General features: G+C 37.6%; 1 protein-coding gene across 11 annotated transcripts in view; it reads left to right on the forward strand.

The window, feature by feature from the left end:
* The window catches only part of NUMB (NUMB endocytic adaptor protein), a 200,987-nt gene that overhangs the window by 168,502 nt on the left and 15,520 nt on the right, over nucleotides 1–16,965 (forward strand). For all 11 annotated transcript variants that reach the window (XM_049611385.1, XM_049611389.1, XM_049611391.1 and 8 more), the window contains 2 exons: nucleotides 11,137–11,211; nucleotides 13,525–13,665. In XM_049611385.1, the coding sequence (XP_049467342.1) occupies nucleotides 11,137–11,211; nucleotides 13,525–13,665 (216 nt within the window). The remainder of the gene's footprint in view (nucleotides 1–11,136; nucleotides 11,212–13,524; nucleotides 13,666–16,965) is intronic.

The raw sequence follows: 16,965 nt of genomic DNA on the forward strand, positions 1-16,965 counted from the left end.
ACTTAGAATATCTTAAGAATTGGAAGATGGGGCGCCTGGGTGGTGCAGTCGGTTAAGCGTCCGACTTCAGCCAGGTCACGATCTCGCGGTCCGTGAGTTCGAGCCCCGCGTCAGGCTCTGGGCTGATGGCTCGGAGCCTGGAGCCTGTTTCCGATTCTGTGTCTCCCTCTCTCTCTGCCCCTCCCCTGTTCATGCTCTGTCTCTCTCTGTCCCAAAAATAAATAAAAAACATTGAAAAAAAAAATTAAAAAAAAAAAAAAAGAATTGGAAGATCTGGTAAAACAATGCTTCCTATGTGGCAGCAGTGGCTTGAGTTGAGTAGCCAGTGTACCCTTTGGTTGCCTATTTGCCATAATCCCTGCAACTCCCTAATGTCCTTGCACTCAGCCTGCTTCACTCATTTGTTATCTGCTTTTAACCCCGTAGATATTTGAGTTTATGAACTCCTCCTTGGGCTATTATGTCACTTTGAATTCGGAGAGGGGAGGGCACTTCTAACTGTGTAAAAATCACCAAAAATACTATATCTGTTCTTAGCAGATCCTGTTAATGTCCTGCCAAATATATTTTTTCATGTTCTTTTGCTTTTTTCAGTTGTTAAATGGCATAATTAGAAATGGTTGTCTTTTAGAGAATGCATGGTTGAAGAGTAATGTGTGGTTATATTACTTTCAGTCCTAATTGTTGAGAGAAAACATTTTGTGGTATTAATGACTACTCTTAAAGTCAGTGTACTCAACATCTACATTCTGTTTTTGATTTCCCAGATTTTCTCCTCTGTAACAAATCATACTTACTGCTTACCTTCATTCTGGATCCTTTTCTTTAAGAGAGAGGGAATATCTGCTGCCTCTTTCCTTGTCTTCCTGTTTTTTAAATTCCCATGCCCTTATGTAAATTTTACCTTCTTTTGTATTTTATTAGATGCACCTTTTATGATTTGGGTTTTTTTTTTTCCCCTTTTGAAGTCCATTGTAACAAATTTCTGAAGGAAAAAAAAAGACAATCTCAAGAGTTATCAGAAGATTTCCAATTATCCTTGGTTTCATTATTTCCTATAACATGATCAACTAATATGTCAAACACTGACCTCTTCTAGATTACAAACAAATTCATCAACTTTTGGAGTCATCTTTTTTAATTTGTATTCATGAAAACACAATGGTTCTTGAGCTCAAATCACACTGTGTAAAACATACTAGGGAGTATGCTAGGCTATCTAGATATAAAGATGAGCAAGACAATCTTTTTTTTTTTTTTTTTTTTTAGCTCTTACTTTCTCATTTTTAGGTAACTATTTGACACTTCTTTTTTCCTTAAGCCTCCAGAATTTCTTACTCTGTTCTCTTTCAGCTGATGACCTTGCTTCTTACGTCACTGAAAAAATAGAATCAATCAGAAGAAAACTCTAGCATGCGCTGGCACCGCATCTACTCACCTACCTACATCCATGCCCATATGCTCTGTTTTCCCTCCTATTCAGGAGATAAACTGTATGAGCTCCTCGCCGAGACCATCTCCTCCACTAGATTCTTATTATTGCAGTTCTTTATTACTCCAGCAATGCTCCCCACACTCTTTTCCATATCAGTTTTTCTTTCTTATAGTGGATCAAAACAAATCATCTTTATTTAAAAAATGTTTCTGCTTGGTGCCTTCAGTTTCTGCTCTCCCTTCCTCTGTTAAACCTATTTAATCAGTCTTTTTACCTTCACCACTCCACCAAAGCTGTTCTTGTCAAGTTTTTTTCTGTATCATTATTCTAAAGGTCCTACCTACCCCCTTACCCGACCTATCAGCAGATCTCTCATAGTCCATTCCTCCCCTGCTATAAAACACAGTTCATCTGGAGTTCAGGGATCCTGCTCTTGGTTTTCCCTCATATTGCTGCCTACTTCCCAGTCTGTGGACTCTTCTCTACCTACACCTCTCCCTTGATGATCTCATCCAGTGTCATGGATTTAAATACCATCTCTGTGCCAATGACTGAAATTTCTATCTTGACATTGCCTCTTGACTTCATAGTGGTGTTTCCATCATAGAAGCAATATAGCATAGGGGCTAGGGCACAGACTCTGAAGAGTCAGGTTCTTGCATTTAATCTTGGCTCAGCCACTTACTAGCTTTGTGACCTTGGGAAAGGTTCTTAACTATTCTGTATCTCAGTTTCCCCTGTATAAAAAAAAATAATAATAATACCAACCTCATGTGATTATTGTGGAAATTAAATAAGTAAATATTAGCAAAGTGCACAAAACAGCCTGCAATAGTGGGCAACTGTTAGGTATTGTTATCATCATCCTCATCATCATCATTAAACACTTTATATGAGGCATTTCATGCCGTGTCACAGACCTAATTCCTAATCTTTTCCTCCCAAACTACTTTCCCCTAATCTTCCCCATCTCACTATACAACAGCTCTGTACCTGTGCTCTGGCTAAAAATCCTGGATCTAATCTTTACTCCTCTCTTTCTGTTGTACCCTATATCTATTCCATCAACAGTTTCTGTCTCATTACCTCTGCGCTGCTGCCCTGATCCAAGCCATCTTCTCCTCTCACCTGAGTCATTGCAGTGGTGTTCTACTTCTGCTTTCATTGTTGTTCCCCTTACCATCTGTTCGCAAGATATCAGCCTGAGTGATCTTTTTAAGACAGAGGGCTCATTGTATGGTTCCACTGCCCCAGATCCTCCAGTAGCTTTTTGCCCTACTCAGAATAAAAGCCAGAGTATTTTAGGCCTTCTAGGCCATGGTACATGAATTCCCACTGTCCCTTCTCCTATCTTCTACTCTCCCTCAGTTCCATCCACGCTAGCTTCTTGGATATTCCTTGAACCCACTAGCTATGCTTCCGCTTCAGGACCTTTGCACTTGCTGTAACCTCTATTCTGGAATACACATCATCCAGATATATGCATGGCTCACTTCATCTCTTTCCATTCCTTCTTCAAAAGCCCCATTCTCAGTGAGGCATTCACTGAGAACCTCATTTTAAATTCCAAATACCACCTTCCTCTATATACACATACTTTGTGTTCTTCCTCTTTGCTTTATTTTTCTCTGATAGGGCTTATCACCATTTCCCATACCATACAGTTTATTTATTTGTTTGTCTTTTCTTCGCTAAAACATAAGCTCTCTTAAGACTGAAATCTTCACTTACTTTGTTCACTGCTGAGTCTTTAATGCCTAAAATAGTATGTGATCCATAGGACCTGCTCCAAAATATTTGAATTAGTGAATGAATAAATGAATGAATGACAAATGCACTGCTTTCAAGTTCAACCTGTAGTGGAAGGAATCAGGTAAAGAAATGGTTACCAAATCATGTGACAGAAACAGGTATTACAAGAGCAGAGAGGAAGATTGAATGTGAGAGTGTGATGAAGGCTTCTAGGAGGAGGTGACACCTAAGGCTGAGATGTAAAACAATGACTTCCAGTTAAACTAAGAGGAGAAAGGCATTTCCGACAGAAGGAACAGCATTCACAGGACCACTGGGATGAGAGAGAAACATGCTCTCCTACTCACTCATTCATTCAAGCTAGGGATATGCAGAAGGATATGCAGATGCCCCAAGCTTTGGGCATGGTTGAGCAAGCACCGGGGAATTGTTCATTGTGAGAAGGGGCATGATGAATTTGGTTTTAGACAGGTTGAATTTGAGATACCTGTGGAATCTTCATAGTATTAGAATAATCCCTAGGTTCCCCCCTTCTGACAATTAAAAGCAAACTGGAAGAGCTGAACTGCCTCCAGAAATCTTTCTTTGCTGTTTGTTTCAACCTTCATGCTGTTTGCTACCTTTAAAGGCTCCTCTCACTTATAATGCAGGAAATATAGTGTAACTTAATGTCCTAGATTAAAGGGTTACTGTAGTGTTAGTGAAACAGCCATTAGAGATAATGCCAGCCTCAAATACTGGTGAAAGTTGTGTTTCTTTCCCTTTGCCATTTTGTCCTTTAGGGAATATTCACTGTATCTTGGAATTATAAGACAAAATTTGTTCCTTATACAGTTCTGTTCGTAAATTCAAATATCATTTTAAGGTCTTTCTCAGATTTAAAAAAAAAATGAAGCCCATTTTTCTGTGAAACAAACGCTTCTTACTCATTTATTACAAGGCATACCACGTTATAGTTGCCTGTTAGCATGTCGTTACTCTGTAATGACTGGGTTATCTCTGTGTGTAGGTGTGACAGAAAGACTGACCAGTGATTCTTTACATGTTGGGTACACTCGAAGATCATTTTGGTTTGTAGAGAAAGAACGTTGCACAATAGAGTGGCAAATTACTATTGCTCAGAAAGAGTGACTTGCTCTGCCTTTCCTGCCCAAAGTGGCCTGTTTGCTGCAGTTGCTTCTTAACATTTCATTTATGCCAAATTATGCTTCCTGTGTGTCTTTACAGCATTTATTTGCTTTGGCTTAAACATTAGAACAGCTGTTTAACCTTTTTGCTCTTATCTACTATCATACATCTAGCAGAATTGTCTTGCCTGCAAATATCACTTCTATTTATGTTGATTAATTGCACGTTCTTATCTCATTGGTGATCTTGGGAATCAGAATTTTGGAGTTGGGCAGCACTGAGATCTGAGTTGCAATTTAAAACAATAGATAGCATATAAGCACATTTGTAAAAGAAGGAAAGAATAAGGGAAAGATAAGGAAGGAAAAAGGAAAGAAAAGAAAGAAAGAAAAGGGAAGGGAAGGGAGAAGGGAAAGAAAGGGAAGAAAAAGAATAAGGATAATTCAGAGATATAATTCCAAATGAGTCTAGTATTTCAATATTGTCTTTCCAAAAAGATTTAATTAGTGGTTACTTTTCAGGGATTATGATGATTTACATCAGAGGTTGGCAAACTATGGCCCACTGTTTTTATAAATAAAGCTTTACGGGAACAAAGCTATGCCCATTTGTTTACATATTGTCTGTGGCTGCTTTTCCACTATAGTAGCAGAGTTAATTAGTTGTGACATAGACTCTATAACCTGCAAAGCTTTAAATATTTGACATCTGGTCCCTCACAGAAAGTTTGCCAATCTCTGATTTAAACAGTTTAAAAACGTATTTCTCCAACTGGAAGTCTGAAGTACTTCCCTAGATAATACCAATATGTAAAATTAAAGAGCAACCATAAGGATATGCCTACCAAGACTATCACCAATATGTGATCATCATCCTTTTTCTTTCTTTAAGTGATGTCTACTTTTTAAAAACAAGCAAACAATCTTTGGAGATAGGTAGGTAGATAACAGTTCTTTGTTGTAATTAGTTATTTCAATTGCCTTTTATTGTGAGTAGCTTTTATATTTAGGGGAAAGTGATCTTTCAGTGTACTTAGCTGAAGTTACTATTTCTGTGTCAGTTTTGCAATCATTTTGTTTCTTTGCTTATATTTTCATTTGAACATTACCTGTGCATTTCTCTTACTTGCAGTACAAGTTTCTTAATTCAATAATTTGTAATAGATCCACTAACTGCTATCATTTTCTCTTAATATCAGAGTCTGTTTAATTTCTGTATTAGCTTATGTCTACCTATATAAAAAAGCGCTTATGGCAGATGTTAATTTTAAAATTCTAAGTTGGACTTATAGAGAGTTGCATGGTTTCTAGCTCAGTTATACTTGATATTTGTCATGTTTCACTCATAGGTTAGTGTGATCTTCTCAGATTTTACCAGTTTAAATATGAAGTTACTTAAGTTCTGTCCATGTTATTTAAACGCATCTTCTTTCCTTGAAGAATAAGCAATTTTCTTTTTGTTGTAAAACCATGTTTTTCATAAGTGACTAATCAATGTGAACTACCTATAACTTTGAAATTATTTAAAAAATAGTTTTGGAACAATGGTAATGAAGTATTATGTAGTCTTTTTTTAAGGGGTGTTTGCATCACTAAGATGTACCTAAATTCTGTATTTCATACTTGCTCTGGGTTATCTTTGTATTTCAGTCTTTTGGTTAGCTAACTTTGACCTTCCCTCCTAGGATATTGGCTTGAATAGACATTTTTAGGGCACATAAAAGCAAAAACTTTGATCTTCTATGACTTTTATCATTTTCTGAAAAGTGCTTGGCAATCTTAGTTTATATTATCAGAATGGAAGACTATAAAATGCACAAATACTACAGGAGCATTGCTACCATAGAATATGTATGATGAAGTCTGGACTTAAATTCAGCTACAGGTGTCTTTGAGTGTTAATATCTCAACATCTGATTGAAGTAACTATATGTATCCAAGAATCGGCACCCAAATGTGGGAACAAATACAAGAAGAACTCATACTATGTTTTCTTCCCCTATTTAGAAGATCAAAGGCCATGGAATATGATAAATACAGTGCCTCAGTGATATATTAGTACAATACCATAAAATTTATTACATAGGCATACCTCAAAAAAGCAGAGATGTTTTCATAACAGTGTAATTGGGCCAAGAAAATGTTATATTTTGCTACATATGGTAAGGAGACTAAATGAGGAACAATCCCATTCTAAAATGACCTTTGAGGGGCACCTGGCTGGCTCAGTCAGAGGAACATGCAACTCTTGTTCTCAGGATCATGAGTCTGAGCTCCACGTTTGGTGTAGAGATTACTTAAATAATGACCTTTGATTTTTTTTCTGCTTTCAGTCTCCCAACCTGGAAGTAGTCCTATCTGTTGACTCAGATGCTGAATACTGCAGACTACAGTTGAACAATCAGTGGACTGATAAAGCTGCAAATTTAAATTTCTTACACAGGATTTTCACTGTCATTTGTCAGTCTTCTGTGTTACTGATCAACTGTCCCTTATTCCCTTTAGTAGATATTTAGCAACTTTATTCCTTCAGCAGATACTTCTTTTTTTTTTTTTTTCCTAATGTTTATTTTTGAGAGAGACAGAGTGTGAGCGGGAGTGGGGCAGAGAGAGGGGGAGACATAGAATCCAAAGCAGGCTCCAGGCTCTGAGCTGCCAGCACAGAGCCAATGTGGGGCTCAAACCAACAAACCGTGAGATCACGACCTAAGCCAAAGTTGGACACTTAACCAGCTGAGCCACCCAGGCACTCCCAGAAGATATTTCTTAAACTCCTATACTGTGTCAGGCATTGTTCTAAGCTCTGAGGTTACAACAGTAAATAATAAAGATGGAAAAAATCCCTGCCCTCATGGAGCAAATCTATGGTGCAAAAGCTTAGGGTGACTGTCTGAGCCCCACTCAGATCTCTTCTGTAAAGGCACCTGCTACTATGTGGATACTGGGTCCCAGCACCTACTTTTTATCTTTTTTGTCAACTTTTAAATTGTGTTTTATTGAAGTATAGTGGACACACAATGTTACATTAGTTTCAGGTGTACAACGTAGAGGTGCAACAAGTCTATACATTATGCTATGCTCACCACAAGTGTAGCTTCCATCTGTCACTACAATGCTATTACAGTACCATTGACTATATTTATCATTATGACTGATTCATTCCATAACTGGAAGCCTGTATATCCCACTCCCATTGACCTATTTAGTCCATTCCTCCCCCCTTCCCCTCTCTCATCAGTGTGTTCTCTGTATTTATGGATCTGTTTCTGCTGGGGGTTTTTGTTTGTTTTTTAGATTCTACCTACAAGTGAAATCATATGATATTTGTCTTTCTCTATTGTATTTCTGACTTATTTCACTTAGCATAATACCCTCTAGGTCCATCCATGTTGTCACAAATGATAGGATCTCGTTCTTTTTTATATTCCATTGTGTGTGTGCTTTACCCTTCTTTATCCATTCATCTATCGATGGACGCTGGGGTTGCTTCCATATCTTGGCTGATGTAAATAATGCTGCAATAAATACATGGGTGCATATATCTTTACAAATTAGTGTTTTCCTTTTCTTTGGGTAAATACCCAGTAGTGGAATTACTGGACCATATGGTATTTCTATTTAATTTTTTCAATGGCTGCATCAGTTTACATTCCTGCAACAGTACATGAGGGTTTCCTTTTCTCCACGTCCTCGCCAGCACTTGTTATTTTTTTGTCTTTTTTATTCTAGCCATTCTGACAGGTCTGAAGTGATATCTCATTGTAGTTTTGATTTGTATTTCCTTGCTACTATAGTGATGTTGAACATCTGTGTATGCATCTGTTGGGTATCTGTATGTCTTCTTTGGAAAAGTGCCCATTCAGGTCCTCTGCTCATTTTTAATCAGATTATTTAGGGTTTTTTGGTGTTGAGTATTTTGAATATTAACCCCTTATTGGATATATAATTTGTAAATATCTTCTTCCATTCAGTAGGTTGCCTTTTCATTTTGTGCATGGTTTCCTTTGCTGTGCAAAAGCTTAGGAAAGGTTTTTTGAAGAGAGTATTTAATATTTACAGATTCTTCTTGCCTTTCATTTACTTCTCAACCCAACCTAGTCTGACTTCCACTTCTGTATTAGTCAAGACCTCCAGAAAAACAGAACCACCATCTGTTTTCTATTTCTGTGTGCATGTATACACACATATATGTATATGTATATATTTAGATATCTATATCTATACATATAGAGAGAGGGAGGGGCTTAAGAATTGGGGCAAGCAAGTCTGAAATGTATAGGGCCAGCCAGCAGGTTGGACGCTCAGGCAGAATTTCTGTATTAGAGACTTGAGGCAAAATCTCTTCTCAGGGAAGCCTGTTTTTAACCCTTAAGGTATTCAACTGATTAGACGAGTCCTACCCATATTATCAAGGGTAATCTCCTTTATCCAAAGTCAATTGCTTGTAAATATTAATCACATCTACAAAATATCTTCAAAGCAACATCTAGACTACTGTTTGACCAAAAAACTGTGTGATCATAGCATAGCCAATTTGACACACAAAATTAACCATTACAACTCTATCACTCTACCACATCTTCTTCATTGCTAAATCCAGTGGACAATTTTCACATCTTTCCTTGCTTAATCACTTTGCAACACTTGACATTTTGGACCGCCTACTGTTTCTTGAAACCCTTCTCCCTTAGTTTCAATAACCCTAGTCTCTCCATTCTTCTGTCCCTTTGGCTATTCTTTTTCTGATGCTTCAGAGACTCATTTTCTCCCAATTATTTAATTATTATTCTCTCCAGGTCTTGGCCCTCTTTTTTACTCCCATGATTGATATTTCCCAAACTAAAATTCCATCTTAGAATTCTCTACTGAGTTTCAGACCTAAATATCCAATAACCTGTTGTTTATCTCTACCTGGATATTGCATAGGCATCCCAAACTTTGCTTGTCTAAAACTGAAATCCTGTTCTTCCCCTCTCAAACTTGTTTTTGCATCTCTTCTTTTCTCTTAGTTTGTGGTACCGTCTTTACCTAATTACCCAAGCCAGGAACCTGAGAGGGATCTTCCTATTTCTCTCTTATATTTTCCATTTAAAACTTTCTCATCTGTATCCCAATCTCAATGAAAAGAGCTTAACCCTCATTTTCTGCCATCTGGAATCATGTTGTGGTCTTTCAGCCTCCTTTTCAGTCTCTTTCCAACCCATCTATACTGCTGCCACAGTAATATTTTTTAAATGCATTTAAAAATTCAGTCAGTAGCTCCTAATTGCCTATGTAATTAAGATAGAATTCTTTAGTAAGTGTACAAGGCTCTCCATGACTAGGCCTTTCCTATGCTTTATCTTCTGCTCCTCGCTTACCCATCCCACTTTCAAGCTTTTAAAGAGCACAGACTTGCCATGTTGTTTGCTTCCATATCCTGTGCTGCTGTTTCTTTTGACTGCCATGTCCACAACCTCTGTCACTTCCCTGACTCCTTACCCCTACATTGTGCATCTAGAGAAATTATTTCAGTACCTAGTTTGATCTTCTCCTTTGAATAACCTTCCTTGATTCCACAAATAGATTTGACCATGCCTCCTTGCTGACATCATTATACATTTTTCAGCTCTACTATAACACTTACTACTATATTATTTATCTTTTGTTTAATCATCACCTTTCAGTGGGCTGTAAACTTTTAAGTGTTTCTGCTGCCTGGCATGTGCTAGGCTCTTACCAGATGCATGGTGATAGTGGAGATGAGCCCAGAGTAAAGCACACAGTTCATTTAAATAAGGCCATGCCTTCCATATGGAGGAGCTCTGGGCTTGGACACATACAGAGGAGAATGGTAGACATTTCTTTATCCTCTTCTGTCCCTTCTAGAGTCTGCTGCAACTTTTTACTACCAGTTTCCTTTTAATTTATACTTTTTTATGATGTTCTAACACCTATTCTCAGCCTTTATTTTGCATTCGTTTTATTTTGCTTGTATCCTTGGAGCATTTGAAAAGACAGGAAGCTGTTAAGTTACTATTACAAAGTCCCACTGTCTCATTTTCATTCCATCACAAGAGAAATCCTACATCAGCTTGTTCTCACATGATTCTTGTGTGCCAAAAGAAGTCTTTTCTCAGCCAGTAAAAAGAATTCATGTAATAATAATAGTATTTTAAAAAATTTTTTAAATCCTCCTATGTCCCCAAAATGTCTCCATGCATTTAATGTCAAATTAAAAACTAAACCAGTTCTGTGTTAATCCTGAGAGAAGAAATAATGGTCTTTAAAGATTATTATAGAAATAATGAAGACTTCTTGGGTATTTAACATGAAAATTTCAGATGACCAAGGGTTCTGCTGTACACATCGGAGTCAGAGGATAGGTCAGCATCTCAATTTAGACCTATGTATATTGCTTTTTACTGTAAATACGTTTGTAGAAGATACTTGTGGTGTAACTCCTTATGTATTAATATTTACCTGACTCTTGGTTTTCTTGGTTGATTTTTTAAAGGGGTGAAGAATCTACTTATGAATTCTTTGCCCTTTATGGAATGTGATATCATGGTTTTGAGTCCACCTGTCCCTTCCCCCTTACTTAATTTTATCTTATTGTTTTGCCTTGTGTTTCTACAATAATGGCTTTGGCTTGTTTTTTTCCTGAATGTTTCTGCAGTTTGGTTTGAGTATCTGGCTTTGGGCACCCCTCCTGAACTCGGACTCCATCTGTACTTGTGACTTTTGGAAGGCAGAAGTCAGTGTTTTCTATTGAAGATGACTTATTTTTAAATATTATATATCTGTGTGTCTCCCCCCTTCCTTTTTGGTTTCTCTTAAAAGACTGGAAAGAAAGCAGTTAAGGCAGTCCTGTGGGTATCAGCAGATGGACTCAGAGTTGTGGATGAAAAAACTAAGGTAAACATTTTATATGCTTTAATGTGTTACTGCTCATGTTTTTTAAATTTTATCCCTAATGATCAGATATAATGCCATTAAGCTGCTGCACTCACTCTGTATCCTTCCACTTTGTCCAAAGTACAGTCTTCTGAGATACTAGTGTTCAGGAAACGAAATTAGTTACTCATTTACCTTATAAAAAATACAATTCTCTCAGTATTTTGCTCTACATGACAGCATGTTTATGTAGTGAGCATTTGAATTTAATGTTAAGATTTCGTTCTTACACATTTTAAGAAAATGTTTAGCCCCACAGATTTGGTGTAAAAGATGATGGGCCTTTTACCAAATTAAAAAAAAAAAAAGACCACACCTGAAGTTTCTTCTTGTTCCTTAATAAAGGGAACTATATTCTTAGAAAGTGATATTTGAAATGATTAACCTGCCATTTAACCAAACACCAATTTAAGTGAAATCTTAAGGACTAGTAAATGGCTTATTTGGTTAACATTTACTTAGAATCTACATAATATCTCAAATCATAAGTGGCATTTATCATTTGAAAGAAAATGGTCCTACACGCATAAAGAATAAAGACATAGAGAGGGGCAGGTGGGTAATGGGCATTGCGGAGGGCAGTTGTTGGGATGAGCTCTGGGTGTTGTATGGAAACCAATTTGATGATAAATTATATTAAGAAAAGAGAGAGACACAGACTCTGACCTTAGAGACCATAAAAGTGTTATATAAGCACATTTAATCATTAATTAAAATTTCCTAAGAGACCTAAAGCCTGGAGAAATTTTAACATGAAGGCAATTTTTCTAAAAAAATTCATGTATTATTGAAGGGTTGGGGGGGAGTCTGCAGGTAAAGAGCAATTTTGATGGGTAACTTGTCTGATACATTTTAAGTGACTTAATACAGCTGCATGAGTTCTTTTGACCTTCCATCAAAGGCTTTTTTTTTTTTTAATTTCAAGAGAAGTGGTACCCTTTTTTTAATGTTTATTTATTTTTGAGAGACAGAGTATAAACGGGGGAGGGGCAGAGAGAGGGAGACACAGAATTGCAAGCAGGCTCCAGGCTCTGAGCTGTCAGCACAGAGCCCAGCTCGGGACTCAGACTCACGAACTGCGAGATGATGACCTGAGCCGAAGTTGGACACTCAACCGACTGCGCCACCCAGGCGCCCCTCTACACATCTTTTAAAGCTTTAAAAGCTTAAATGTACTGCCCTCTTAAAATTTGTTTTGTAGTCCTCTGCCCTGCTCTTATATGCTTGCCATAAAAGGAATATGTGAGCCAAAGTAGGACACTTAACCGACTGGGCCAACCAAGCGTCCCAAGAAGTGGTACTCTTAAATGTACATTATTATTGAAAACAATGATCATTTAAATTTATTGTTAAGAACTTATGTATTTTTTTTAATGTTTTGGATGAAATGTGTTATACATGGAGGCTATGTTTTTAATTGTTTTATACCAGTTAGAAAGTAATTTTGCCCCCTGCTGGCAACTTGTAGCACTGGTATTAAATTGGTTCTTTTTCCACCTTTAGTGATAATAGTAATTGGTGGCTTTTCACCCTTGGACTCATCAGGAATGGAAAAGAAATTTTGCAGTGCATGTAATCTATAAAGGGCTCATATTTAGAATATATAAAGAACTCCTACATATCAATAAGAAAAATGACAGACAATCCAAAAGAAGAATCATTTTGCTAAAGAGGAAATTCATAGTAAGCACATTATGCAAAATAAAATCATAATGAGCCATTATGGTGATGCTTTATAAAAACTATTTTGTTTGATTTTATGTTTTAGCTCTTACAGCCCCACCTCAGCATCTAGGGATTCTAGACTGGGAATATCACGTAGAAGAATCTCAGAGCCTCAAGATTTTAAAAAACATTCTGTGTAATGTTTATACTGTGTGTATACAGTGCCATTCAGCAAGTATATAAAAAAGTCATAGTTAAAATTAAATGATCACTAAGTTAATATAAGTTATATGGGAATCAAATGAGATATAGTGATTTTACATACATTATCAAATTGAGCATGGAATATACCATGATAAAACTAAAAGCAGCAAGCATATGTTTTAGAACAGAAGATGAAGTGAGAGAGGCATCTGGGCAGAGTGCCTCTTGGGATTTCTCCTAAGTCAAATTCTTAGTATTCAGGCTGCTGGCCTCAGATCTAGCTATTTCATAGTCTCAATTCATTTGTTGTGGAGACTCTATTGTGAAGTGAACATCCTGTGTTTATTCTGAGGAGCTTGAATAACTTGATAAGTCCTCTGTTCCTTTGTGCTTCCCTTTTTCTAGGACCTCATAGTTGACCAGACAATAGAAAAAGTTTCTTTCTGTGCTCCGGATAGGAACTTTGATAGAGCCTTCTCTTACATATGTCGTGACGGCACCACTCGGCGCTGGATCTGTCATTGCTTCATGGCTGTCAAGGACACAGTGAGTCCAACAGTGTGGATTTCATCATGACTAGCCTCAGTTGGCCAAGCAATTTCCACTGCATTTTTTTTTTCAAATGTTTTATTTATTTATTTTGAGAGAGAGAGAGAGAGCGTGTGCACAAGCATGAGTGCGGGGAGGGGCAGAGAGAGAGGGAGACAGAGATCCCAAGATGCAGGGCTCGAACCCATGAGCAGTGAGATCATGACCTGAGCTGAAGTCAGACACTTAACCAACTGAGCCACCCCAGTGCCCCTCCACTACATTTCTAACATGTTCCTGCTGTTACAGCACTTGGAAATGTCAAACTAGCCTGCTTTTACTCCTTTTATTCAAGTAGTTCACACTCTTGGTGTGACCCTGAGCCCACAGAGCTCCATAATTAGCTGAGATCCAAGGTCATTAAAGGAAAGTAAAAGTGCTCTGGTGATGGTTGCTGCTAAACTTTACTTGAAACTTTTCCTTATTAGAACTGTGTTCAAGATTCTTACATGTATTTATTTGCTAATACATCTGGGTATAGATACTGACATTGAAAGGCGCTTATAAATTTATTTGCAAAGAAATTCTATAAATGAAAGAGCTGACTTGGGGTATATTTTCAATTAATTAAGAAATAAAAATACTGGGGCACCTGGCTGGCTCAGTCAGTGGAGCGTGTGACTCTTGATCTCGGGGTCATGAATTCAGACCCCACATCGGGGGGTAGAGATTACTTTAAAGAAAAAAAAAAAAACCTAAATTATGGTACATTGAATTTCTGGCATGCCAGAAATTGTTGCATAGTAGAAATTTGTGGTTTTGTTTAAAAATGGAGAATAACTAACCTATTATCCTTCATGTAAATTGCCCAAAATTCTGACTTGAAAGACAAGTCTCTTAGATGATGATGATCTTAACTACAGTAGAGCATTGAATGTGTAATTGTAATTACTGAGTTTTATATATTTTTTTACTTGAGAGAGAAAGAGCATGAGTGGCGCAGAGGAGCAGAGGGAGAGAGAGAGAATCTTAAGCAGGCTCCACACTCAGCACTGAGCCCGATGCAGGGCTCAATCCCATGACCCTGGAATCATGACCTGAGCCAATATCAAGAGTCGGATGCTCAACTGACTGAGCCACCCAGACACCCCTGTAATTACTGAGTTTAAAATTTTTTTTTTTAATGTTTATTTATTTTTGAGAGAGAGAGAGAGAGACCGAGTACAAGCAGGGGAGGGCAGAGGGAGAGGGAGACACAGAATCCCAAGCAGGCTCTGGGCTCTGAGCTGTCCACACAGAGCCCGACACAAGGCAGAACCCACAAACCACAAGATCATGACCTGAGCCAAAGTCAGACGCTTAACCGACTGAGCCACCTCATTTTACTGAGTTTTTTGTAAGGCTGGACAGAATAAGGCAGTATAGTCATTCCTGAAGGCTACAACTCAATAAAATCTTGCCAGTGTTTAATCTAAAAGGGAAGTGGTGGCTGTACTCTAAAATTCACCAAAATGTTTTTTCAAAGCTCTTGGAGACAGCGCTATAAACTGTTAAGAGTCCAGGCTCTGACTCAGATCTGGGTTTCAGGCCTTGTTCTGGTACTTACTAACTATGGGATTTAGGGAAAGTTACTTGACATTCTTTAAGTCTTAGTTTCCACTTCTATAAAATGAAGATAACAACTGTGAAGATTAAAGTAGATAATTGATATAAGCACTCTTAGTATAGAGTCTGACACATGATAACTGCTCTGAAAACCGTGGCTAATATTGTCAAAGCTGTACCTCCTTGGTTTGACACAGTGCGTTAATGAGTTGAAGTAAATAAACTACACTTTCTTCCTTTGTCTCTCAGATCTTAAGCCATAAAGCAGTGCATTTTGCTATCACTATACTCACAAAATCAAGAGTTTAAGAGTTTCCTTATATTAATTTAAAAACTGTTTTATTGTCAAATCCTGGTATTGCATTTCAGACTGTTTGAATCTCCTTGGCCAATGGTTCTTCTGTATCAGAATCACCTGGAGGGCTTGATAAAAACAGTTTGTTAGGCCCCACCTTCAAGAGTTTTTCATTCAGTGGGTCTCAGATGGGGCTTGGGGAGGGTCTGTCTTCAAGAACTTCTGCCCTAGGCCTAGGAGCAATAATAAACTTCTTTGGACAATAGTTCTGTCCTTGTAATAGAGCTGTGTTCAAAAGCAGACAGGTTCTAAAACTCCGGTTCTCTTTCCTATTTCATGCTTCAGTGCCCTACCCTTGTATCATCCTCCTAAGAAGGTAGATGGAAACTCATGTGGATTCATAAAAAGTAACTCATTCTTTTAATAAGCAATAAGCAATTATGTGAAATATTACAGTTTACATTTGTGTGAAATTTTAGGGACAAAAGGCATTTCCGACATTACTCCTCATTATGATATCTAATACTGGCATATAAAATTCAGGGAAATTACTTGAACCATATGTAGGAGCAGCTACAGCTACCTACATGGTGTGATTTTGAAAACTCCACAAAGGGCTCTCTGTTCTCAAATATCTCTTCTTACTATTAATGATGCCAAAAGTTACTATATCATCTCTAACTTTGTTATTTCACAATTAGGGATATGCTTTAAAATACAGATAACCCTGGTGAAAATAATGCATTGAGTTTATTAAATTTAGGTAATCCAGCATTTCTTTAAAATAATGTTAAGTTTATATAAGCTCTCTTCTCACACAGACAAATCAGTTTTATCTAATTCCTTTTTAAGTGTACAGTGTGGGTGAAAACCTACTTTAATTTTTGCCTGTGTGTGGTTGAGAGGGAGAGTTGTGAGAGAGCTAGAAGATAGGAAAGGGGGACAGCATCAAAGCAATGAGGGTCTAGAATGGGGTAGGGTGTTGGGGAGGGGAGTGTGGCATTTGGATAGAGGAGACTGAGAAAGCTAAGCTTTCCTTTTCATAATTCCCTTGTCATTGCTGGAGTTGTACTAGTTATCCAAAGTCTTAGGTTTGCACCTTTTGTTCTTGGTTTGCACATTTTGTCCTAGATATGTTGAAAGTCTATTCAAGCTCCTGAAACTTGCCTGCCTTTCCAGTAGTTTCTTAGAAATGCTGGTACATATTACCACTGTTCCCTTAATTGGCAAATGTAAGATTTGTGTCAAGACGTAGGGCCTCAAACCTTGAGCAGTGTCTCTAAAGCTAATATGAGTAACAGAGAGAACCTGACTGGTAAGGTCTCAGTGGCTGGTCACAAAAGTACAGGTTACTCATGGTCACTTTACCCAGTGCCCACTACAGTAAAGTATCATTAGCATTACCTAAGGTAATTTAT

This window comes from Panthera uncia (assembly GCF_023721935.1).
Source record: "Panthera uncia isolate 11264 chromosome B3 unlocalized genomic scaffold, Puncia_PCG_1.0 HiC_scaffold_1, whole genome shotgun sequence".
Taxonomy (NCBI): domain Eukaryota; kingdom Metazoa; phylum Chordata; class Mammalia; order Carnivora; family Felidae; genus Panthera; species Panthera uncia.